Source organism: Phacochoerus africanus, chromosome 10 (assembly GCF_016906955.1).
Source record: "Phacochoerus africanus isolate WHEZ1 chromosome 10, ROS_Pafr_v1, whole genome shotgun sequence".
Taxonomy (NCBI): domain Eukaryota; kingdom Metazoa; phylum Chordata; class Mammalia; order Artiodactyla; family Suidae; genus Phacochoerus; species Phacochoerus africanus.
This window is the reverse complement of record NC_062553.1, coordinates 126,132,691-126,160,583: the sequence shown is the minus strand read 5'-3', so window position 1 is coordinate 126,160,583 and position 27,893 is coordinate 126,132,691. Positions and strand designations below refer to the sequence as shown.

At 36.1% G+C, this 27,893-nt stretch overlaps 1 protein-coding gene across 1 annotated transcript in view; it reads left to right on the top strand.

Moving 5' to 3' along the window:
- GRID2 (glutamate ionotropic receptor delta type subunit 2) overlaps positions 1-27,893 on the top strand; it is a 1,319,580-nt gene that overhangs the window by 999,716 nt on the left and 291,971 nt on the right. Inside the window, exon 10 of the mRNA XM_047798305.1 lies at positions 4,315-4,512. Coding sequence (XP_047654261.1) covers positions 4,315-4,512 — 198 coding nt within the window. The remainder of the gene's footprint in view (positions 1-4,314; positions 4,513-27,893) is intronic.

The window sequence follows — 27,893 nt, the reverse complement described above, 5'->3', positions numbered from 1 at the left end:
TCTGCATGGTTGCAAAGGAACCTTCACCCTTACTCTGCCACAATCCATTCTACATTCTTCTCTCAAAATAACTTTCTGATTATGCTATCTCTCTTCCCCAAAGCTCCAGTTCCCTGCCAAATGAAAGACAGTAACCTTAGTATGTCTTCAACACCCTCCATTATCACCTCCCACTTAACATTTTCTTTATTTTTGATTGTACTGCAATATAACACCCATGCAGAAAAAAGTTTAAGCCATTAATAAAATAATAGTAAAGGACTATCCTGGGAACCACTGGCCAGGACTAAAATTAGAACATTGTCATTACCGCAAGAGCCATCTTTCCTTGTGCATCTTTCTGATCCTACCGTCCCCAGCATCCCAGAGCCAACCACCTAGAGATAATTACTTCCTGGATTTTCTTTATACTGTCTCCACCTGCGTGTGAATCCTTAATTGCATAGTATTTTACCTCTTTTTTGAATGTTACCAAAAATAGAACCAAACTGTTTTCTTTGAGTATGGCTTTTTTCAAGATTCTTTGAAAGGTACATTCATGTTACCAAGTTTCACTCTATTTTCTTCAATTTTAAGCTGTTTAAGTTTTACATTACTTCAGTATACCACAATATATTTATCTTTTCCATGTTGGTGGACATTTGGATTTTTAGATTATTTCCAGATTTGGGCTATTATCAAAAAATGATGCTAGAAAAATTCTTGGACCTATGTATTTGTGCCCAAGATTCTCTGGTGTTCATACCCAAAGAGTGAAATTGCTAGGACATAGCTGTCCACATCTTTATACTAGATAGATGGTCTTATAATACCTCCAAACAGGGAAAATTAACTTGAATATAAATATTTTCAGTCTCTAGTAGATAGGTCAAAATGTTTTCAGAGTGGTTATACTAATTTAAACATTCAGCACGAGTCTTGATAGCTCCCATTTCTTCATATCCTTTATAATATTTTTGATCACCATACTACCTTACTTTCTGCCTCCCATCTCTTACCCTTACTTTTGGATTTGTTATTTGTTTATTCCTTTGTACCCCAAGTATTAATTCTAACCTATAATAGGTCACTAATTCCCTCTTCATGTTTCTAATCTGCTGATAAACTCAGTCATTTAGTTATTGTTATGTCTTTTTTCATTCTTAAATTTCTTTTCAGTTATTTTTAATTCTACAATGACTCTTCCTATAGTTTCCAATTTCCTGCCAAAAAAGTCCCCTTATTTCCTTAAAAATCATAATCAGAATTTTTATAATATGTACCTGAAAATTTTAGTGTTTAAGGTCTTGAAAGTTCTATGTTTTATATGTTTTCTGCTGGTTCTATATGAAATATAATTTCCTTTTCCATGAAATCTTTGACTTTTGCTTTGGACAGTGCATTCAACCAATTGATGAAGGAATAATGTTAAGACCTAAAATGAAAATACTTTCTTCCCAGATGATTGTGGTTTTTTGGTGAGAAATCTAGAGTCTGTAAGGCTCACACCACCTTAAATTGTATTAAAATGTAAGACAAATCACAACATCCTAGATTTTAATCCAGGCCTTGAAAATTTTGAGATCCAAGGAGGTAAAGTTGAAGTAAGATAAGTTTTGATGATGCCTTCCTCTTTTGTAACTTACTGCATGACTTTGAGTTGAAACTTTTGTTTCTAATTTTTCTTATCTGTTAAAATATACATGGCTTGTAACCCCCAAAATGGTGATTTTCCTTTTTTTACAGTTTTCCTTTATATTTCTCCAGTGTTCTGTGTGTGCCAGTTATGATATGTGTTGCTTGTGGTCTTGTCTTTTGAGAACATAGCTTTGCAATATTAGGCTATAATTATTTAAAAAATGGTTTCCATGACCTTTTAGCATATCTCTCACTGTGTTGAGTATAGTAATGTGATGCGCTAACAATTCAGTGCATGTTAAAGGGATGATCAATGAGTGAGTAAATTTTGAAGGAAATAGGTGCATAGGTAAAAGTGATTAAACCCAGCTCAGTATTGCCATAGAGAAGAAACAGGTAGTTTTCTTATTGTAGGTCTCAAGGTTTCAGTCTAATTTCTGTTGCTGTGTTTCACCTGTCCAATATATTGGCTGATTATCCTCATAAAGCACAACTGATCTAAGGTAGAATTTATGAATAGTGATCCATATGTGTAATAGAGCTTAAAAAACAAAGCTTAAAAACATTGATCTAGAAAAGAAGTGATAGAATGTAGTAAAAGTTTATTTAGGACATAAAATTTTAAAAGCATGTTCATCAATAATTCATCATCTCACTTTAAAAGAACTCTTACTATAACCATTTTTATTCTGTCCTTTGAATCATTGTAGCTGATGTTGCTAGGAGCAGAATTTTGACAATAGACTTCTAAAAGGGATCCTTTTGCTTAAGCATTTACTTATAAAATAATTTCTAGGGAGAAATTCAGCATATTGATTAAGCAAATATAATGATTTAGCATCTTAAACAATTTTTCTAAAGATATATAAGTGAAAATGAAAAATATTATTTCCCATGAAAACATACATTGGGATATTGTTTAATACTCCTGAAACAGGAAAAAAATCAGGAGCTTCACAACAAGAAATTGAGATTTTTTTATTTTCCTCATGTTCTAGAACCCTAGAGAGTCAGTCAGAGCCTTCTATAGCATTTTAAATGTCAAGGACATAGAATTCTTCTGCCTTATCTCTGTATTATGTGTGACTTAAGACAGTTACCAGAGCCTCTAGCCATTATGTGTTCATTCCCACTGAAAGAAGCAGACAGGACCCAAAAACAGTTGCACAAAGCACCCTGCTTACTTCACGCTTGTCAGAATTGGTCACATGGTCTCACCTTGCCTAAACAGAGACTGTGGATTGTCTTCATTCTCAATGGTGCTGAAATGAAATGATATATATAATTGATGAAGAATGGGAGAATACTATTGGGGAACAAATAGCAATCACCTTCTTCATCTAACTGTTCATTTATTGATATATTGTATTCTAAGATATAAAGAGTTAAACACCACCAATTTTTAAAAAAAGCATCAGTAGTTTAGAAAAACAAGACTTAAAAAATTACAAATACCACAATATTAGCATAGTTACTAATGAGCATCATGAGCTTCTGAGTATGCAAAGTAAAATGGAATAGCTAAATATTTATTTTCATTATTTCAAAACAGGCATTACTGAAGCAAAATGAAGCTTTCTTGGCTCTGAGCAATTTAAAAATTTATCTCATGGTAATTTTTACGGGAAAACTGAATGTTATGGTGGACAATATTCCTATAATAGCTGCAGTGATTTTATAAGGCACTTACTTAGTGTCTTTGAGTAAGGGCCAAAATCAAAGTATTATTTTACAACTCAATGAAGGCTTTTTTTGTGAGTCTCTAAGGAAAAACGATCCAAGGATAAAATCTTCGGGTATTCTGGCTTAGACCCAGGATATATTTTAACCTGCCCACAGGACTGGATAGACTCTACACATTATGGATGGTTATCTGTAAATATTTCTGTTGCTGAAAGGTGTCTGAACAAGTTTAGGAAATTAAAGAATAGATTATCTAATTTTCTGTAATCTGCCAGCATGTGTCAAACCAATTGAGCTCTCTTAACACCAGGTGTTTTAAAAAAGTGAAAGGAAACTATTTGTTAACTGGAAGAGGACAAAAATGCAAAAAGTTAAAAAGAGGCAGAAGTAGAAAGCAATTTGCTGAATTTACTAAATTATACAAATTACCAAAAAGGTAAGCGGATTTCTCATAACAGTAGTAGAGAAACTACTTTTGCAATGAACAGTATGTTTATATTCAAGTTTCAAAATTACTTAGCAAATAACTCCCAGTTAAATGTGGTGTTATACATTTTAGCTAAATTACATGTTCTTTTTTTATCCTTTCAAAGAGATTTATATAGATTATATACCTGTTAAAATATTTTACACACTTTTGACATATATAGACAATACTGCCTGAGCATAGAAACAATAAATGCATGATTGCCTAAATATGATTTTATTATTGATGAATCTTGGGCTCGTCCTGAGACGGCAAGAAAAATGAATTCATGGTCCCTGAAGTTTTGTAATGACTTTCATCTAATTTTTGATATGGTAATAATTAAATGACAGTTGACAAGAAAGTAGGTGGTTAAACATTGTTTGATGAAATGCTGCATTAATAACATATAGGTTGTATTTCTAAGTTATTCTCTCACAATGCAAAAGCAATTTTTAGACTGTTTGTAAGCAAAGCTCTTTGAAGAATTAATCTTTGCCGTAAGGGAGCAATATGGATTGACATCAAGGATTTTTCTTTCCATGTAGGAAGAACCTTTTGTAATGGTCTCTGAAAATGTCCTGGGTAAGCCGAAGAAATACCAGGGCTTCTCCATTGATGTTTTGGATGCCTTATCTAACTACCTGGGTTTTAACTATGAAATTTATGTTGCACCGGATCACAAGTATGGAAGCCCACAAGAAGATGGAACGTGGAATGGCTTGGTAGGAGAACTAGTGTTTAAGGTAGGCATTTATTTTCCATTTGTTTGTTTGTTTATCACATATCTAAAGCTTGACAATAGCCCTTCGAAGCTAATTTCATATAAAATATCTGTAAGACAAAACATTAAGAAGTGGTGGTATTGAATGCAAAAGTCTCAACCAATACTCTTTCATAAAAATTATTTAAAGAAAAATTGATGATAATATAAAGCTAAATTTTAAAATATTTCCGGTAATAGAAAAGTATCTAGAGCAAGGATTTACCTTTGCCAAAGTTATACTCCAAGCATTTGGTCAGGGTGTGGTACGTGATGAAATCACAATGCAATTTCCAAACACAGTTAATGGCATTGTATTCTTTTAAAAGTGCAGTTTTGAAAGGTAAATAAATAAGATCCTGATCACTTAGAAAATAACCGTTTAGTTTTTGGATCTAAATAAGGTTAATCTATCCTTACTTTTTTCTCCTTGTTCTTGCAATTCTTAGAGAAGTGTTTAAAATTTTCTATTTCTGGAGTTCCCGTAGTGGCACAGTGGAAACGAATCCAACTAGGAGCCATGATGTGGCGGGTTCAATCCCTGGCCTTTCTCAGTAGGTTAAAGATCTGGCGTTGCCATGAGCTGTGGTGTAGATCACAGACATTGCTCAGATCTGGCGTTGCTGTGGCTGTGGTGTAGGCCGGCAGCTGTAGCTCTGATTTGACTCCTAGCCTGGGAACCTCCATATACAGTGGGTGTGGGCCTAAAAAGACAAAAAAATAAAAAATAAAATAATATTTTCTACTTTTATCTCCATTTTTGTTAGTTTTTGCTTATTTTTTGGAAGCTGTGTTATTAGATGCATACACATTTTTAATTATTATATCTTCCTGATGAGTTGTTGAATAGTCAGGTTTAGGTCTGTAATTTACTATTTTCTATGTATCCCATTTTTTTCCTGCATTTTTTCTTCTCTTGCCTTCCTTTGGGTCAACTGAATGTCTTTAGTGTTTGATTTTATTTCCCTTTTTGCTTTTTAGCTGCATTTCTTTGTATTTTTGCCTGTGGTTAGTCTAGATATAGTAATGTGCATTCTTAACACATTCTGTCTAGATTAATATCATACCATTTCACATCAAAAAAAGTAATAAACGCACAGCAGTACAATTCCATTTATACCCACTATCCTTTGTGTTATTGTGGTCATATATTTATATTTTATGAATTCCAAAGTAAAATGTCATAGTTTTTGATTTAAACAATCAGTTGACTTTCAAAGGGAAAATGAAGGGGGGAAAAGACTGTTTTTCATATTTAACTATCTACTGTTTGGAGGGTAATTTTTATTCCTTTCTACATATCTGAGCTTCTAAGCTGATATCATTTACTTTGACCTGAAGAACTTCCTTTAGAATGTCTTGAAGTTCAATCCTACAAGTGGTTTTTACTCTCAACTTTAGTTTGCCTTAAAATTTCTTTGTTTACCCTCATTTCTGAAAAAATACTATTAGCATATAGCAAACTCTGAGTTGACAGGTTTATTTTTTCTAGATACTCTGGGTCTCAGTCGTTTTCAAAGATTTCGAATAGTGACACTGCTGACTTTGATTTGCATTTGACAGGAGCTCTGAGAGACTTAGAATAAAATTGCTTATAGTCAAAATATATTTTTCTTCCTACTTTTTTATTCTATAGTAAGAAAATTATAGATGAAATATTACTATTCCTAAAATCAAGGCTGGTGATTTTAAAGCAAGAGCAATTTTTTGTTTCACAAAATCAAGATGAAATTTATCATTTAACAATTTTCATGCAATCATAAAATGCTTTATTATTATTTCATATTATAATTGATACATAACATTGTATTAGTTTCAGATGTACAGCGTAATGATTTGATATATGTATCTATTAAAAAATTATTACCACAAATATTCATCCATAAAGGTTTTTTTAATGTCCAAGATTTTAAAGATGTCCTTCTATTGTCTTTTGCCAAATATTGTTCTGATAGGACATTAGCCATCATTTGTAACTTTGTTCCTTTTTTATTATTGTAGGGGCGGCCATTTTTACAAATCTCTTTTCATTTTTGATGTTTTGATGTTTAGTGATAATTTTCCTTTATTTATCTTTGTTAGAGGTTTACTGAGCTTCTGGGATACATTTCATTAAATTTAACAACTCTCGACAATTATTTCTACAAATACTTTTCCACCCTCTTTCCTTTCTCTTTATTTGCGGTTCAGAGAACATTCAATTTAGAACCTAATAATGTTGTTGAGAAGTTACTGAGGTCTTATTTATTTTGTTGTTGTATCTTTTTTTCTGACCTTTATTTATTTATTTATTTATTTATTTATTTATTTATTGTCTTTTTAGGGCTGCACCCATGCGGCATATGGAGGTTCCCAGGCTCCGGGTTGAGAATTGGAACTGTAGCTGATGGCCTACACCACAGCCACAGCAACATCAGATCCAAACCACGTCTGCGACCTATACCACAGCTCACAGCAACACTGGCTTCTTAACCCACTGAGCAAGGCCAGAGATCGAACTTGCGTTCTCATGGATGCGAGTCAGATTCCACTGAGCCATGATGGGAACTCCTTTCTGACCTTTAGATTGAATAATTTATCTTGGTCTGCTTTCAGATTTACTGATTCTTTCTTTGCCATCTTCAATTTTCTGTGAAGTCTATTCAGTAACTCTTTTATTCTAGAAAGCTTATTGTTCAGTTCCAGAATTTTAATTTTTAAAAAATAATGTCTGTTTATTTGCTGAGATCCTTCATCTTCATAGTCATTATAACCATCCTATATGTCCTGGGTGGTATTTATAATAGCATCTCTAAAGTCCTTATCTGCTACACCTTCAACATCTCTGCCATCTCAGGATAAATTTATATTGACTGCCTTTTCTATTAACCACAGTTCACATTTTCCTAGTTTTTCACATTCCTAGTTCTTCACCTTTGATTGGAACAGAACACCATGGCTGATACATGTTGAGATTCGAGATTTTGTCTCTGAGATTATATACTCTGGAAAGGATTGATTTTTGTTTCAGCAGGCTGTTAAATTAGTATCTATTTCCCCGGAATTGTGGAGGTTTGATTTTAATTTTTCTTTCTTTCTTTTTTTTTTTTTTTTCTTTTTAGGGCCGCACCTCTGCCATATGGAAGTTCCCAGGCTATGGGTCAAATTGGAGCTGCCGCTGCTAGCCCAAACTACAGCCACAGCAACTTGGGATCAAAGACACATCTGCAGCCTATACCACAGCTCATGGCAATGCCAGATCCCTAACCTACAACCCACTGAACAGGCCAGGGATCGAACCTGCATCCTCGTGGTTGCCAGTCAGGTTTGTTACCGCCAAACCGCAATGGGAACTCCGTGGAGGTTTGATTTTACACATTGGTAAGGCAGGCCTTTTTGATTTTACTTAGTTCCTAGGACAAATCCCTTGGTTTTGGCAATCCCTTTATTCCTAAATATAGCCTTCTGGAGTTTCTTTGGAAAGCCTATTGTTCTTCTCAAGCCCTTCTGATTTAAAAGGACTCAAAATATAAAATCCATCTCCCTTGCCATAGGTTGCAGAAGTAGTCTTTTGTTCAGGTCCTTTAGCCTTTTGGATATTGTTTTTCTACTGATTTTTTTAAATTTTATTTTTTTGGCCGTACCCGTGGCACATGGAAGTTCCCAGGCCAGGATTCAAACTCCCACCATAGCAGCGACCCAAGCCACAGCAATGACAACCTGATCTTTAACCTGCTGAGCTACCAGGGAACTCCTTTACTGATTTTTTTTTTTTTTTGAGTCATTCTTGTGCATGTGCTGATTAGGAGTCAGCCAAGGATATGAGGGAAGTTTATACATAGATTTTGGGGCTTATTTCTCTGTGGCTCCCTCCCTCCTGTGATTCCCCTTTGGATTTCTGGATACCTTGGCTGCCTCCAACACCATCCGCTGACACGTTAAACTAATAAGACTGTGACTTTTTGTTTGAGCTCTACCTGCCTTTGTTGCCTGAACTGAGGTGGATCCTCCATGGATGAACCATATAAAAGTGGATCGCGCCAGAGCAGTTACCATCGTGCAAGGTTTGCACTCTACAGTTTAGGTCTGCTTTAGATTGACATGCAGTCCCTTTAATTTGTGTCTTTTAAAAATTCGATCCAGAATTTATGCTCATTATTCTTTGTTGGGTGAATTCATAAAAAATTATTCCATCATTACCACAACTGGAATTATTTCTGGAATGCTTAAAAGTATTCAGAAAGCTAAAGGATCTAAGTTGTTTACAAGAGATAGAGAAGAGAAAAAAATAAAAGGTTTTGAAGGCAGTGGTAGGAAAAATAAAGGTGTCTTTATATCCTTTAAAACTTTACGGACATCAGTTCATTTAATAAACTATTACGTATGAAATCATATTATTTGAAAACATTAATATCAGTATTCTAATAGGAGAACAGGAGTAATCAGTCCTCATCCCTCTTATTAAATCCATGACTATTTATCTTATATTCCTTTATTATAAACCCACAAAACAAGTATTCTGCGTTTGTATTTCTGAAGGGTCCTTACTGAACTTCCTGAATTGCTTATTTGGGTTTATGTTCCAACTATATTAAAATAAAGGTAAAGAAAAGAAAAAGGCATTATACAAGTTTATTCTATAGAAATAGTAGATAAAATCCTTAAGAATTATCTTGCTAAGAAATTTCACTTGCTAAATGATAGTTAAAAGTAAAAAGCGGAGTTCCCGTCATGGCTCAGCAGAAACGAATCTGACTAGTATCCATGAGGATGCAGCGTTGATCCCTGGCCTCACTCCAGTGTTGCCGTGAGCTGTGGTGTAGGTTGCAGACACAGCTCCAATCTGGCTTTGCTGTGCCTGTGGCATAGGCCAGCAGCTATAGCTCCAATTCAACCCCTAGCCTGGGAACATCCATATGCCACAGGTGTGGCCCTAAACAAACAAACAAACAAACAAAAAGTAAAAAAACATTAGCATTAATCTAATTTTGGTGCTATCTTTAATTTAGTTGTATGCTTGCTCCAGTTAATGAAATGTTTGAGACTTTCTTCTTCATGTATGGAGTGAATGTGTGAGTGGGAAGATCACTTCCAACTCTAAATTTTAAAAGCAGTTTAATAATTTATTATAGGAGTTCCCATTGTGGCTCAGTGGGTTAAGAATCCAACTAGTTTCCATGAGGATGCAGGTTTGATCCCTGCCTTGCTCAGTGAGTTAAAGATCCAGCGTTGCCATGAGCTGTGGTATGTCACAGACACTGCTTGGACCCCACATTGCTGTGGTTGTGGCTCAGGGCAGTAGCTAAAGCTCCGATTTGACCCCTAGCCTGGGAACTTCTATGTGCTGCAAGTGCAGCCCTAAAAAGACAAAAAAAAAAATTTTTTTTTTAAAAAGAAGTAATTATATAAAAACACCACACAAACAATAGTATGTAGTTCTTCATAAACAGTTTGTTTTTAATCTGCCTGGAAGAGCATATTATTATTGTATGATAGCTTAAAATTCAGCAGGGTCCTTTTACAAAGCAAAAATTCAGCCTTAAAGAAGCTAAGTCTGATTTTTAGCTGAGAAAAACTATAAAGTTATTATTCCAACTAGATTTTTATTTTATTCAAGAAGATATTTAGCCATTCTGACTAGGCTTTAAGAAATACTTATTAAGCAGGTGAAAGAGGGGAAGTCTATATGAGAGTTTGCTGGAGGAGGCAGAGAGATGGAAAGAAAATTGAGAATGTGGTATCATGAGAGCCAAAGGAGGATAACATTTTAAAAAGGAAAGGACAGTCAACACTACAGAATGAATGTAAAAATGCTAAGAGTAAATGATATTCCCCTAACTCTATTCTATTATCAATAGAGATGGGTTGTTCTAATTTTCAGCAACTTAAAATTTCAGTTTGCATATACAAATAGCAATGCAGTAAAATACCATGGAGTAATTTAGGTTATCCAATAAGACTCATCATATTAAAACTTTTATCAGGCTTATTTCCTTTTGTAAAGCAAAAAACACTATTGAAATGGCATAATAATGTTATGACAGAGCTCCAGAAAAGAGAGCTTATTATTGTTATATATTTTTACTAGTGTAGACATTTTTCTAAGAACGTTTTAAATCAGAGTAAATCTTGCTATTGAATACCTCTATACATGGCCATAAGACCTCTAAAACTAACAAGACTCTCTGCCTTCCTAAAGGGAAACAAAATTTTAAAAGACATTTCCCAGAGTCTTTGTCATAATGACAATGAAAAAGCACATTAAAAAACTAGTCAAAGACTGGAGTTCCCATCATGACTAAGCAGAAACGAGTCTAGCATCCAGGAGAACACAGGTTTGATCCCTTGCCTTGCTCAGTGGGTTAAGAATCTGGCATTGATGTGGCTGTGGTGTCAGCCAGCAGCTACAGCTCCATTTGGACCCCTAGCCTGGGAACCTCCATATGCCTCGGGTTCAGCCTTAAAACAAAACTAGTCAAAGGGAACATGGGAAGTTTCTGAGTTCATCAATTTTCTAGACTGGCACTGAGGCTTCAAGAATTTTGCTGATTTCATGTTAAAGGGCCTTCTCACTACATGCCAGCACCCAGTATATACATAATTCTTAGAAAATACAGAGTGAGCAAATAATTGCCTAAATGTATATATGGACTCTATTTAAAAGCTAGCTCTGTAGCAAAGTCTCCCATTCCTTATCTGTCTTGTATCTTTCTGCAGTTAATATGCTCTTAAAATTTATGAGAACACAGATCTGGCCAGAAGAGTTTTCCGTGTGAAATAGAAAAATGAGAGATATGTTCTGCTTAGTACAGGAGAAATTGTTATGAGTTAATGTGGCTGATAAATTATTTTCTCCTGGTTTAAAAGAGCAGGAGAGGAACACGGAGAACTTTATACTATAGAAAATAACAAGTATATCAAGTTTAGTATGGGAATACGAAAATTAAGCAAATAATGAAAGAATAGCAAGAGTTAGCTTTGTGTTCTATTATTTAGTTCCTTCTTTAGGTAGCATTCTTTAAAGTCAGCACCTTTCAAAGTGAGGTATTCATACCTTAGGTGGACTAGAAGACTTTCCAAGAGACAAACAGCTACAGGTAGTTTGAAAGCTGATAAATGTCCATATTCCCAATTTCTAAAAGTAATCTGTTCTAAAATGATCTGCAGGAAAATATGACCTTAGTGGTTCTTATTTATCTCATCCCTAATATGGTCATTCTTCTCCTATTTTATAAAAAAAAAGGACATCTCTTTCATGCAGGCAAAATATTTTTATGATATGGAGCTCTGGGTGTAAATATTCTCTGAAGCACCAAACTAAGGGACCACAGAAATATTGGTATTGCTGCAATTCTTTTAAATGTCAGATGGTTTCACGTAAAAAAATAAAAAGCAAAAGTAAAAGAAAGAAAAAGAGCCAAAGTTATCAAATGCTAGCTAATTGATCACAGTGATTTTCTACATATGGCATGAGAGGATTTCAAGAAATTGAGTGACATTGCTAAATTAGAAAATGAAAACTCCTTCCATTTTAATTTATTCATTCATATGAACAGGGTTTTTATAAAATGACAAAAAACCATGGAAATCTAACCTTGATGCTAACTCCTCTTCCATTCAAATCATGAACCCACAGAATATCTGAATTAATTGAAAAATTAATTTAAAGTTCCATTCATGTCATAAATAGTTGCATTTCTAATGAAAGTTTTACTTTTGTGGCTAATTGTATACTAATGTAATGATAACTCAATGCAGAAGAAATATTTTACACCTGAAACTTTATAGTCACAGGTTATTCAACAGAGATTTTAATTTTAATTTGCACACATATTTTTGTATAATGATTTTTTTCCATTGTAACTGATTTACACTGTTCTGTCAATTTTCTACTGTACAGCATGGTGACCCAGTTACACATACATGTCCACATTCTATTTTTGCACATTACCATGCTCCATCATAAGTGACTAGACATAGTTCCCAGTGCTACACAGCAGGATCTCATTGCTTATTCAGTCCAAAAGCAATAGTCTGCATCTATTAACCCCAAGCTCCCAAGTCCATCTCACTCCCTCCCCCTCCCCACTTGGCAACCTCAAGTCTATTCTTGAAGTCCATTTGTGCCATATATTAGATTCCAGATATAAGTGATATCATAGGGTATTTGTCTTTCTCTTTCTGACTCACTTCACTCAGTATGAGTCTCTAGTTCCATCCATGTTGCTGCAAATGGTATTATTTGTCCTTTTTATGGCTGAGTAGTATTCCATCGTGTATATATACCACATCTTCCTAATCCAACCATCTGTCGATGGATATTTGGGTTGTTTCCATGTCTTGGCTGTTGTGAATAGTGCTGCAATGAACATGCAGGTGCATGTGGCTTTTTCAAGGAAAGTTTGGCCTGAGTATATGCCCAAGAGTAGATTGCTGGATTATATGGTAGTTCTACGTATAGATTTCTAAGGCACCTCCATACTGTTCTCCATAGTGGCTATACCATCTTACATTCCCACCAACAGTGCAGGAGGGTTCCCTTTTCTCCACACCCCCTCCAGAATTTGTTATTTGTGAACTTATTAATGATGGCCATTCTAACTGGTATGAGGTGGTGTCTTTGGTAGTTTTGATTTGCATTTCTCTAATAATCAGTGATGTCGAGATTTTTTCATGTACTTGTTGGCCATCTGTACATCTTCCTTGGAAAAATGTCTACTCAGGTCTTTTGCCCATTTTTCAATTGGGTTGTTGGCTTTTTTGCTGTTGAGTTGTATAAGTTGCTTGTATATTTTAGAGATTAAGTCCTTGTTGGTTTCATCATTTGAAAGTATTTTCTCCCATTCTGTAAGTTGTCTTTTGTTTTCTTTTTGGTTTCCTTTCCTATGCAAAACTTGTCAGTTGGGTTAGATCTCATTGGTTTGTTTCTGCTTTTATTTCTGATGTTTTGAGAGACTGACCTGAGAATACATTGGTGCAGTTGATGTCAGAGAATGTTTTCCTATGTTCTCTTCCAGGAGTTTGATGGTGTCTTGTATTATATTTAAGTCTTTAAGTCATTTAGAGTTTATTTTCATGCATGGGGTGAGGGTGTGTTCTAGTTTTATTGATTTGCATGCAGCTGTTCAGGTTTCCCAGCAATAGTTGCTGTAAAGACTGTCTTTTTCCCATTTTATGTTTTTGCCTCCTTTGTCAAAGAACAATTGACCATAGGTGTTTGGGTTTATTTCTGGGTTCTCTGTTCTGTTCTGTTCCATTGGTCTGTCTGTCTGTTTTGGTATCAGTACCACACTGTCTTGATGACTGTGGCTTTGTAATATTGCCTGAAGTCTGGGAGAGTGATGCCTCCTGCTTGGTTTTTGTTCGTCAGCATTGCTTTGGCAATTCTGGGTCTTTTGTGATTGCGTACATATTTTTGATACAAAAATATAACTTGATAAATAAGAAAAGACTTTTAAGCATGTATTTATATTACATTTGGATAAAAATTTTGTGAAAGTGGAATATAAATATAATTCAAAGATAAAATGATATAAATATTCCACTTATTAGAGAAGAGTATGGGGTCAAGTCCCTGCAATATTTAGATTCTAATGAGTACATTTTATATAATGAATTAACAATTTTATTTTGAATTTTCAGTATTTACAACACAACAGACATAAAGTCTTCCTAATTGGACACATAAGTCAGTGTCCAATTAGGAAAACGGAAACCACTCCTGAAATTTTAGAGAAGAGATTTAGTGCAGGGATTGATCATGAAGGCATTAGAAGGAATGAAAAAGCAAAACAGAAGGTGTAAAATGCAGATGTTAGGAGTTGCTAATGCTCCAGTTGAATGTGTATCTGCCAAAGAGGTGTCCCTCAACCAGGGCTGGAATTGCTAAAAATATGCTGTCTCTGACCCAGCAGTGAAGATGAAAACATCCATATCAAGTTTGAGGTATGGTGAATGAACTTGGCAAGGGAATTAAGTGAGATGAAAGAGAAGATAAAATGTTCAAGGAGGCGTGTTCATGACTTGTGAGATAGACCTGGATAAAATTTTCAAAAAATTTAGCAGAATGTGAGTATGAGGTTGCAAAACAGGTAAAGTATAAGGGCTAGTAAGATGGCAGGAGGTGACCAGAGTCCGAAGTATAGAAGTTCTAGGGATGAATTGCAGAAGGTAGCTTTGTGGGTTATGGTAGAATATTTGAGGGAACAAAAGGAATTGGGGTTTAAAATGGCCTAAAGTGGGACAAGATAGGGAGAGACAAAAATAGGTTAAACACAGGGGATTTTAGGGCCATGAAACTATTTTTTATAATACTGTAATGGCAGATAAATTACATCATGCATTTATCAAAACCTCCAGAAAGAATGAACCCTGATATAAACTATAGATTTTAGTTAATAATAATGTATCAGTGTTGGTTCATCAGTGGTTACAAGTGTACCACCCTAATGCAAGAAGTTAATAATAGGGAAAACTGTACTTGAGGGTGAGGGGGCCAGGGAAAGGTGTAAGGGAACTTTTTATACTTCATGCTCAATTTTTCTGCAAACCTGAAACTGCTTTAAAAATAAAGTCTGTTTTTTAAATGGCCCAAAATGATAATTGTAAGGGCATCTGTATTGATACTGAAATTTATTAGGTTGGTAGGTTTTGGGGTGAAGAGGGATATTCACATGGGTGTCACAGTTTTCAGTGCATGAGAAGAAAATGTGCAGTTTCTCTGGCGGAAATGCTAAGACAAATCCCTTCTCAGAAGGCACACATGTAATTGGCAAAGCAAAACTGAAGCAAAACGCCTAGGGTCTCACCAATAATGCATAGAAATCAAGTTCCTGATTATCAGGAAAAACAAGCAAAATTTCATGGCCTCTAGTGAATCATGAAAGTGGCAGAAGTGAACTCTCACTCTGTGGGAACTCAAAATAAGGATATATTTCTGCTCAAGTCATCCTCTAGCTCCTCAACTTTTTCTTTGCTTCTTGTGTTCAACCTCATCCCCACTCCCTGGGATCCTTCCCTGGATAATGGGCTCCTGCTCTAGAAGGTCATGGCACGTGGCTGGCTGAGTTTACATCAGTACCATACCAGCTGATGACATCAATAGAACCTTCTGATTCTCTAGTGTCCTTTATTAGATAGCGATTTTTATTTAAATCTCCACATTGGCTGTTACTAACATTTTCCATATTTTTCAAGTCTCCATTCCTAGTCCCACTCTCCATCATTGACACCCTCCTCATTCTTAGTTGTTAACAGCTCATGGTTTACTGCAAAGATGATGTGAATCTAGTATGAGTCCCTTGTTTTCTTACTCTTCAACCTCAAGATCCTTCTGCTTATTAACTCTCATCCTTAGTGGCAACACAGGGACTTTAGAGTAAAATAGACGTTAGTTATGGGCACAGGTAACACAGTTACCAGCCATAAGAGTTTCATAGAGCTTTTAAACTTTAATTTGGAAATCTTTTCTATGCTGTGTTTTATAATAAAAATAGAACGTCATTGGAATTAGAGGCACGTATTTCATTCAGCAATATACTTGACAGCACTGACAATTAAGACAGGTACCATAGGGAATGAAAAAAAAAGAGTAGTTTGAAATTGGCCAAGTAGGAATTATTAGCACTTATATAGAGCTTACTATTGCCAAAGCAATTCTATATACTTTGCATTTGTTAGCACTGAGTACTCACAACGACCCTATGGGGTAGGTTATTCTACTATCCCAATAGTGTGGATGGTGACACAGAGTTAGAGCAGTAGAGTAACTTGCCTAAGGTCACTCAGCCATACTGTAGAGAATTCATGATTCAAACCCAGGCATTTTGGATCTAGAGTCCAAGAGCTTATCCCCCTTAGCAGTTTACAGAGAGGAACAGAGTTCTCATGTGAGTTTAGTCTTAAGAGCATTTTAATAAACCAAGTCACACGGCAGTGAAGAAAATAATACTCAGAAAGAGTTCAGCACAGGTTTCTAAGACCTGCAAATCCGATGGATGTTCAGATGGAGTTTAGATGGATATAAGTTGAAGGTTAAAAGTAAGATTACATAGAGAAGGATTTGGGAAATTACTAAAAACATTTGCATCTCTAAACCCCTCAAAAATCTCACTTACTTCTCAAAAACCTGTCTATTCTTTCCCTTTTAAAAAAAATTAAAATTCCTTAGAAAGACATGCATTATTTTCTTCAGTCTATGTCTCATTTCTCTCATTTTATCACACGCTATAAAGATCACATTCAGCTTCAATCTGCTTTGGCTGTCCTCACTCACTTCATCTTCCTGTATTTTCAACCTTAAACTCATACCTTCTTCCATAAGGCTTTCAAACCATTCCCATTTCTTGGTAATTCTGTGTTCTGAGTATGTGTATTCTACTTCTTTTCAAATGACACTTTTGAAATATAAATATATATGTGTGTGTGTGTGTATATATATATATATAGAGAGAGAGAGAGAGAGAGACTACCCTTTTCCCTTCTTTTCATAGACCTTCTTTTGGAAACCAGAAGACTGAGGTTGTGTTTACTATTCTGTATGCCAAACAGAATGTCCTATATTCATCCTTTCATCCCCACGTGTTTTTGAATGCATGTTATGTTCTGGGCACTGTGCCTAGCTTCACAAATAAAAGGGAGTAGAATACATTGTCCCTGCCTTCAAAGATCTCACAATGTACATGGAAGAAAAATGTGTAAATAAATAATTAAAACAGTGCGATCAATGCCATAGGGTAATACATACAGGGTGCCATGGCAACCCAGGGGCAGAGTGGCAGCTTCTGCCTGGGGAGTTGAAAAGATATCACATAAGAGGAGAAATATGAGCTAGGTCTTGAAGATGAGTAGGAGTGTGAGAAGCAACAATAGGGATAATTATAAAACACACTTGCCATGCTAAAGAGATTGGACTTTATTATTTAGCCAGTGAAAGTTATAAAAGGTTCTTACCGAAGAGAAAAGTGGGATTTATGTTTAAGAAAGGTAACTAAGATAAGGGCAAGGAGTCACTGGAGTGGTGAAGGGAGAAGACAAATGTCTTCTGCAACAATCTAGAGCAGAATAAAGGGGTGTCCACATTAAAACAATAGCAATAAGAGATAAACCAAAAAAACTGATTTTGAGAAGTCAATCGATATTCCAAGAAAAAAAATGACTAAAACTTGGTAAGTTGGAGGAGAAGAGAAAGGAGGTGGTAAGCCTTGGTGAGAAATTTAGCGGAGGAAAATGAGCAGATGGACATTCAATGACAGAAATAGGGATACAGAAGGAGAACAGATTGAGAAAGGGCAGCAGAGATATGGAGCGTGGCTGTAGACACTTTGATTTTTGACTTTAAAGTGGCTGAAAGAACATCCTAATGGAGTGTCTAGGAACAGCTAGTGAATGTGTATCTGGGACCCATGTGAAAGTAGGAATTATTAGCACTTGTATAGAGCTTACTGTTGCCAAAGCAATTCTATATACTGTGCATTTGTTAGCACTCAGTACTCAGGACTTAGTTGGGACACAGTTTCCTTTTTCTTTTTGTCTTTTTAGGGCCGCACTCACCGTATATGGAGGTTCCCAGGCTACGGGCCAAATTGTAGCTGCTGGTCTACACCACAGCTCACGGCAACGATGGATCCTTAACCCGCTGAGCAAGGCCAGGGATCGAACCTGTGTCCTCATGGATGCTAGTCAGATTCATTTCTGCTTAGCAGCCACGATGGGAACTCCCCTTGTGGAAACTTTAAAATGGACAAGGAATGATTTTAATTCTTAAATTAAGACTAAGCAATATTAATGGACTGAGTGACTCTCCCAGAGTATGTCAGCTATAGTGAGGCAAGAAGTTCAAAAACTACAGTGGTGATGCAAATGCACATGGCTATGTCTGAATCGTGAGTCTTTAAAACTAATCCACTTGATGGACATATAGGATGAAGCTGGATCGCAGATGTGGGAAATCACACTAACTGTGTGTATGGGAGTGGAAGAGAAAAAAATTGGCCCCAAATATGTGTTGTTGATAAGGAAAGATTTTAACACTGATGAAGGAGAAGGATAAAAAGAGATCTGTGCAAGAAAATAAATTATGTAGATGCAAATGACTTAGTGAATGGATATAGAAGCAATTTTCTAAATTTGCAGGTGATATTTAATTGGCAGACATTGCAAACAGTAAGGAGCAATTCAATCAGATAAAGGACTGGCATCATTAAGTACTTGGTCTAATAGGTGGCAAGCACAGATAAGTGGTGAATAATAAGTCTTGAATCAGAGCTGAAAAACAGAGAGTGAATATTTGCCAAAGGGAATGATGCTGTCCAGGAATGGCTTTAAGGTTTAAAAAGAACTTATACACAAGGACAAACAAAAATTCAGTAAAATATGTGTAGAATTAAAAAGATTTGGTGGGTTATAGGGTATAAATTAACAGACTACTGCATCCGTCAAAGCCAAGGTGATATAAAGACTGGTGCTATGATGAGAAAATCTCATAACTTGAGGATATATAAATCCTGAAATCCACTGTGGGCTAGTGAAATGCCATCTATTACCTAGATTTTTATCTGTCTGTAGTCATGGTTTGGGGATAAAATTAATGAGTAAGATAACTTCCAGGCATAAAAGACAGTGTAGTTTGGGTGAGACCATTCTGAGTAACTTTTACAGAGCATTTCTACCATGAAATTCTATGACTCTATGGACATTATCTTAGGGAATTGTGTTTAGATTGATTGGTTATTTTTTACTTAGGATGTTCATTCCACAAAATAATAGCCTCTGTTAGTCTGGAAATTCTAAACACAGAGAAATATACCACAAGCGAAAGAGGAAAATAATTTATTATGGTCTAGGAAGGTAGTTGAGGCGGTAAAGAATGTGTTTCTTCTTTCTCTATATCTGTGCAACGTTGAGAACTTTAATAAATAAGAAGCTTACCTTTAATATTTAAGAGAAATAGAAAACATCCTTTATACCCCCACGAAGCCATATTTGGAATCTTTAAATAGTCATTTACTTGAAGGTACCAACTCCATTTGAGGAATTTTTTTCAAATTTGCATACTAATATCAGAGGAGTATTTGGAAGCAGAACCGTGTATTAAAGGATGTTTCTGGGAGTTCCCATTGTGGCTGACTAGTATCCCAGAGGATGCAGGTTTGATCTCTTGCCTCCCTCAGTGGATTAAGGATCCAGCATAGCTGCAAATTGTGGCATAGGTCACAAATGCAGCTCCAATTTGGTGTTGCTGTGGCTGTGGTGTAGGCCAGAAGCTCCAATTCAGCCCCTGGCCTGGGAACTTCCATATGCCACAGGAGTGGCTGTAAAAAGAAAAAAAAAAAAAAACCTATTTCTGACTTACTCTTACAGCTTACTCCTGACTACCTTTTGGATACTTCAGATTTTAATTGTTTTAAGACTTAATGATTCTGAGTTTTCTTTTGTAATTTGATGATTTTATAGTGGCAGACTTTAAGTAAAGATTTCCCTGGTTAAAAAACAAGAAAACCAGAGTTCCTGCTGGGGCATTGTGGGTTAAGGCTCTGGCATTGCCACAGCAGCTGTGGCACAGGTCCCCAGCTTCAGCTCAGATTCAGTCCCTGGCCCAGAAACTTCCATATGCCATGGATGTGGCCATAAATAAACAAACACCCAAGCACTTAACGAGACTCAACTGTATCAAAGGAAGTAACCACAGAGGTTCCCAGTACATGTTTGAGGACATCTAATGTTTTTCCTACTCATTTTGTATTTCACCTAATACCACACAGAATCACTAGGAGAACAGCTAGCATAGGATCACTTACTTTTTTTTTTTTTTTTTGTCTTTTTAGGGCTGCACCTGTGGCATGTAGAGGTTCCCAGACTAGGGGTCTGATCAGAGCTATAGCTGCCAGCCTATGCCAGAACCACAGCAATGCCAGGTCCGAGCCGCATCTGCAACCTACACCACAGCTCATGGCAATGCTGGATCCTTAACCCACTGAGTGAAGCCAGGGATCGAACCTGAAACCTCATGGTTCCTAGTCAGATTCTTTTCCGCTGCACCATGATGGGAACTCCAGGATCACTTCTCCTGGAGACAGACTTTCTGGGAGCTAGTTCTTTTTAACTTGCAGAGAACTTACATTTTCCCCCTGCAGAGCTCTAAAAACATCTTTAATAGCAGTTTTAAGTGAATTCTAGCATGATTGAAAAGTTTACTGTAATGAAAATAAAAATTCACTCAATTTTGGTCATTATCCTTGGTTTGCATTTTACTGAAATGTGGATTTGTCAAGCAGAGATTGCTTCTAAATTCTCTGCCCACAAACAGCCTTGAGATGACTTCTGAGAAAGTTAAAAAAAAAAGTCTCTACATGACTAAAAACTCTTTCCAAAGGTCCTTTTCTTTGAAGATGGTAGCATTCCTCTTGGGAATTGTAGAAATGGTATTATTTTTAAATCCCTTTAAAGGCAGCAGCACAATGGGTGAACTATGGCAATTTATAAATAACTTGTAGCTTGCTTCCCACTCAGCATTCAATAAGCTTTTACTGGGGCTACCATGTAGCTGGCATTGTAGGGAATATATAATATACAGAACACAGAGTCCTAAGAGCTAAGTAGCTTGATGAGAAGTAGGAAGGGGGAGAGAGAGAGATGCAACATACATCCAACCCTGTCTCTACTATTGACAATCAACTTCTCACAAACTCACCCAGTCTTAGGATTTAATCATCATCTACAAGTAAACATTGAAATTTCTTTCTTCAGCCCAGATCTCTCATCTGAACGGCGGACTTCAAGTTCTTCCTACCACTCAGTATTTCCTCTTAGAAATCTCGCGGGCACCCCAAACATAACATGGCCAAAACGGAGTTCCTGACTTCACCATCGCCCCCAACGTCCTCTGCCCACTGCCTTCCTTGTCACAGTGTATGGCAACTCCAGTCCTCAATTCACTCGGCTCAAAACCTGTGAGGTGTCCTCACCTTCTTTTTCCTCTCTCAGATCTCATACCCTGTGCATCAACAATTTTTCCTGTCTATAAATCTAAAATATATCCTAATTATGATCTCTTCTTTTTACTCCACCACTACCCACATGTGCAAGCCACTATTTTATCTCCTTAGAGTTCTGTCCATAGTCTCTTAACTATCCACCAGGCTACAGCTTTTGGCGCCTATAATCCATTTTCAATAGAGTAATATAAGTGATTTTTTATTTTTATTTTTCTGTCTTTTCAGGGCCAGACCTGCAGCGTATGGAGGTTCCCAGGCTAGGGGTAAAATCGGAGCTGTAGCCACCAGCCTACACCACAGCCACAGCAACATGGGATCCAAGCTGTGTTTATGAGCTACACCACAGCTCATGGCAATGCCAGATCCTTAACCCACTGAGCAAGGCCAGGGATAGAACCTGTGTCCTCGTGGATCCTAGTCAGATTCATTTTATCTGAGCCATGAAGGGAACTCCAAAGTGATTACTTTTAAATGTCAGTCAGATCATACCATACTCTCCCTAAAACCTTTCACTGGTTTTCCACCTTATTCAATGTGAGAATATTGAGATTCTTACAACTGCCTATGAGGCCTCCCGTGCTCATACATGCACCCTCGTGTCTGTTCATCTCTCCCTCCTAACCCCTTCCCTGGTAGGAATATCGCTTAGAGGAAAATCAAAAGTCAGAAAAATACGAGTAAGAATTAAAAAGCACACACTTACCAAAGGAAAAAGAAATGGAACTACGAATAATTACTAGGTAAGATGTTGGGAGAAAGAGACTGTACAGAAACCATAAAAGCAAAGAGTTTATCAGATGCAGCAAGTAGAGTATGGTGGGCGTGGCCAACCCCACAATTTGTTCACCTATAACCTTGAGCGAGGTTTTATGTTCTCTGAACCTCAGATCTGTCCTCAGTACAAGGAGGGCAGTGATCCCCTTGTACGGGTTGTGTAGTTAGCCTGTGGAGGGGTTCACACCACCTACATGAGCTAAGAATGTTAAAATCTAGGCTGCTAAAGTCAGAGGACCTGGCTGATAACATGATATGGAAAAAAACTGTGAAGTTAATGACTTCTTCATAATGACGGCGAGTTCTTCAAGCAGGATACAACCCTGAAATTATCCCTTCCCTTTCTAAATGTAGGGCTGTTTAAAAGCACCTGTTTCTCAGAGTTTCCCTCTTGGTTCAGCGGAAATGAATCCGACTAGGAACCATGAGGTTGCGGGTTCCATCCCCGGCCTTCTTCAGGGGGTTAAGGATCCAGCATTGCTGTGAGCTGTGGCGTAGGTCACAGACACGGCCTGGATCTGGTGTGTTGCTGTGGCTATGGTGTAGGCCGGTGGCTACAGCTCCGATTTGACCCCTAGCCTGGGAACCTCCATATGCCATGGGTGTGGCCCTATAAAGACAAAAGACAAAAAAAAAAAAAAGCACCTACATCTCTTATCACGCAGCAAAGAGCCACTTAATTCAACTGTTTTGGAAATCTTCTCTGGGCAAAGCAGTGTGAAAATATTGAAGGGGATGGAAGACTGTGAAAATAAAGCCCCTGCCTCAAAAAGTGTGTAACTGAGAAGACATTTATGGGATAAATACTAAATGAGAGATACAGAGAAATAGGAAAAGGAGGGATAAAGCTCCCGGGGGAAATGTCATGACCTCACATAAAAAATACAAATATATACTTGTATGTATATGTGTGTACATACACAGAGAGAGAGAGAGAGAGACTAGTGATAACTAAAGTATTTCCAAGGGGACTTTAAAATTCTATCACTGTGGAATATAGTGTGCATGGCAGGGGTTCAGATGAAGAGAGAGAACTCAAAGGGATGTGTGGTTTCTGGGAAGAAGCTTAGAAATGAGACTAATAAAGACAACATAAAAACTAAGCTATTCATACTGTTTTGTTACTATGGTGGTGTCAAAGACGAAACATCTATTGAAATAATGAAAAATACTAATGTCTAGAAATAATGTGGCAAGCTCCAAGAAACAACTTTTAATTGCTTATATTAGGCAAGAAAAGGAAACATTCTATTGCTCATATTAGGCAAGATTAAATTTTAAGATTAAATTTTAAGATTAAATTTTAAGATTAAATTCTATTGCTTATATTAGGCAAGAAGAAGGAAACATTCTAAAAAATTCTTCAAGGGAAAATGATTAAATTTATCAGAGTGCCATCATAGTCATAAACACTTAGTACCTACCACCTGCTTTTTATGTGCTGAAAATTCAAAGGAGACAAAAATAGTTGTTGCTTTTTCTTTGCAGCCTTTAGGAAGATTAAATAGCTCTGTGAGTGCCTGTATGTGTGTAGTCCCCAAAGATATATTATGTAGAGTTTGGTCAAATATTGAAAAAAATATATAGAAATATGTGTATGTACAGATAGAAAAAATCTAAAAGGATGTGTATCAATCTGAAAACAATGTTTATCTATGAGGAAATGTGGAAAAGACTGATAATTGTCCCTAAATATCTGTTCCTTCCTTTCTTAGTAACATAGCTCCTAAATTATAGCCAAAAACAGACTGTCCACAATATATATTTCTTGGTCTCTCTGTGGTCATGTGACCAAATTCTAACCAATGAGAATGAAAATAGAAGTGTCATGAGAAGCTTCTTGAAAATATACTTAAAGGAGAATTTTTGTTCTTATTCTGATCCTCCTCATTCCTCGCCACTGGAATGCCAGTAGAATGGCTGTAGTTTAAAGGGCCATCTTTAAACTATGAGCTCGAAGTTTTGTAATGAGGAGAGCAGAACAGCAAGAGGTTATGAGTCTCTTTGTCAGCCTGTCATTCTCAGCCATGAAACTTCTGCTATATTGACATTTAGGCCAGTGATATTTTGAGCGGAGGCCGGTTTTATATAATCTGATGCTTTAAAAACTAAAATGTATTCGTACATTGCTTTTACAGTTTAACATTTAAATGTATGTATTTTTCATCTTAGTGTTGCTTTTCTGTGTTTTATAGATGACAAACTCACTAGCCAGTGTTGCAATATATAAGTTTTACTGTTACATTTTGTTTTTACACGGGCCTATCTTCTATGTTGAGTGAAATGGACTTGGATGATTTAACTTACCTGACACATTTACACATTCCACTGAAAAGTCAAGTTTTCAGATTTCTTTTCTCACGTTTAACAGCTAAAACTTGGAAAATGTTTAACTTACAAATAAGTACCTGACAACAATATTCATTGACTTCTCATATTTGAATCCTGTCAAAAATATTTTATTCCTTATGTTTCTAGTAGGCTTAGAGACATTTTTTAAATTATTCCATTATTGAAATTTTAGAAATTTTGGCGATTTCTATTCACTTAAGCTTTCAAAGCAAACATAAGTATCTACCTTCTTTTTAGATCTCAGATAACATAACCATGTAATAATAGAATAAATTTTAATATATTAATCTAAATTTTAAAAAGGTGACTTCCATGAACCAGTAGTTGTCAGATTTCAGGAAAGCATACTCCTAAATATTATAGCTTGAGCAGATTACCCCAGAAAATTCCATTAGTTGCCACAGTTGATGTAAGTTTTAAATTCCAACAGCGATAACACTGGAGTGCCAGCCAAGATTCCGAGTCTATGTGTGAGAAGAGAGGACAGGGAAGGCAAACGTGACTTCATAAGAGAGAAGCAAAGGAAGCAGAGAACATACAGGACGCCAGTCATTTAATACAGGTGTTAAAGTGCAGGACATAGATCTGAACTTGGTATCCACAATGTTGGCTAAGGGAAAGGGACTGAAAGGCCAGGGTGCCGAGATAGTAAGACATCACTTCCGGAGCAGCGGGAGACGATAGAGAAGATACATGCTCCTTAGAGACAGTGGTAACAAAGGTAAAGAGTGCACTAAAAGATGAAAATTAAGAATTCTATAGAAACTAAGCAGACGTTAACACCTACCAATCACCGCCACAGACATCCTCCATTTAAGAAAGCACATGTCCCTCCACTGACAGAACAAGTACTATTAAACTAAGGACCTTGTCTACAAATTATCCAGGAATAGAAAAATGATCGGACAGATTCCATTCAAAACTACTCTTAAAAAAAGAAAATATGGCACACTCACTCTCTCTCTCCATATATGTATATACACATATATATTCTTTTTAGAGCCAAACCTTTGGCATGTGGAAGTCCCAGAGTAAGGGTTGAATCAGCTGCAGCTGCCAGCCTATGCCATAGCCATAGCAACACAGGATCCAAGCCATGTCTGCAACCTGCACCATAGCTCCTGGCAATGCTGGATCCTTTACCTACTGGGTGAGGCCAGGGATCAACCCGCATCCTCATAGATTTTAGTCGGGTTCATTACCTCTGAGCCACAGTGGGAACTCCCATGGCAGTATATTTTGAAAGTCGGCCAATATTCTTCTCCTGTAGATAGCCATGAAGCAAAGTAATATTGTAACATGACACTCCAAATTGAATTAAATGTCTCAAATGAGCATTTGAAATGTTTTAGAAGGAATATCTAACAGAATCAGAAATTCAAAAGGGAATCATTGAAATAGCCAAATGACAAAAAAATGCAGCAGTCTCGGGATCTATATTGGAAAACAAAAGGCAAAAATTGTAAGAAGTAAAATACAAATTGCTCAAAGGGAGAGGAGATTAAATTACACTGAAGAACAAGGAAAATAATTAAAATGAAATAAATAGAAAGGTTCAGAGTGAAAAATTCAAAGTGGAAAATAGGCCAAATATATGTACATATGTATTTGAAGTCTCTGAAGAAGAAAAGCAACACAATGCTACAATTAATATTAAATCTACAATTTAAAGAAACTTTCTGAAAATAAGACAAACATGCATACTGTTCCTAGCAAAGCTGATCCAGGAAAATAAACTCTGAGCTATATTTAATACAACTATTAGGCTTAAAAGACAAGGAAAAAATCCTCAAGCCATCAAATTCCTTTTGATGGTAAAAAGTTAAATGACCTTCAGACTTCTCAAGAGCAACACACAAAGCAAGCTAGCACTAGAGAAGCACTATCAATATCTTTAAAAAAATAGTCTAACGAATATGACTAGGAACCATGAGGTTGCGGGTTCGATCCCTGGCCTTGTTCAGTCGATTAAGGATCCAGCGTTGCCATGAGCTGTGGTATAGGTTGCAGACGTGGCTAGGATCCTGCGTTGCTGTGGCTCTGGCGTAGGCCTGCGGCTACAGCTGATTCCACCTCTAGCCTGGGAACCTCCATATGCCGTGGGAGCAGCCCTAGAAAAGGCAAAAAGACCAAAAAAAAAAAAAAATAGTTTAAGCCAGATTCTATATCCATTCAAGATCTCCTTCATGGCTATGTGAAAATAGTTTTAAACAAATAAGCACTAAGAGAAAAGTGGACACTTGAAACCTACCCAATCAAACTACCAGAGTATAAGCTTCATTCAACCAAGAAATAATAGGAGAAACTTGGCAAAAAAGACTATTAGTGATCATTAAGTATATGTAGCTGTAGAACTGATGCTAAAACAAGCTTAGAAAGATAGGTTAAATGATAATGTGAAATCATCATCTGGTGTAAAAATGAAAGAATGATTTTATTAAACACTGGGAGAAAAAGAGGGAAAGACAGGGAAAATAGAATATTATTATTAACTAGTATAGGTAAGTGAAAGTCACCTATTACTTTTAAAACTAAAAAAAAAAAGTAAAAGTTTATGTGAAAAAAGTAGGGAGTAAAGGTATTATACAAGCGTAAAGCCAACCACCATAACAAAAGTACAAACCATTCTAAAAAGAAAAAGAAAAAAATAGTAAAAACAAACCACAGAGGAAAACACAGTAAACATAACAAAATTCAACAACAATAATTAACATAAATAATGAAATCTGTCTTTTATTTATATACCAAATACGACATCCCAGTAATATACTATATTCTCAAGCACACATGAACATTAACAAAAAATTGTCATGGATTAGATCTTAGACTGTTAAATTCCATTGAAGGGATATATTATGAAGTAATTTCTCTGTTTGAAATACCACAAAACTAGAAAAAAATTAAAATTTAAAAATTTTCCATCTGAATTTAAGAAAGCCTTCTACGAAACAACTTCGGGAGAAAGGAGAAATACAAACATGTACTACAGAACTTTTTAAAGTAGTGTCAATGAAAACATTACATATCTAAATCTGCAAGGAATATTTAAAGGAGTGATTCATAATCATAAAAATCCATGTCAATACCAATGAGAGACTAAAAATAAGTATATATAACTCCATCTTCAAAAGCTAGAAAGAGTACAACAAATTTTAACAGAAGATATAAGGAAGATAAAAGGAGAACGTAATAAGGTAAATAATTTTAAGCAGAGTAATAACGTAAACCCTGGTTCTTAAAAAATATCAACAAAAGAGACAACTCA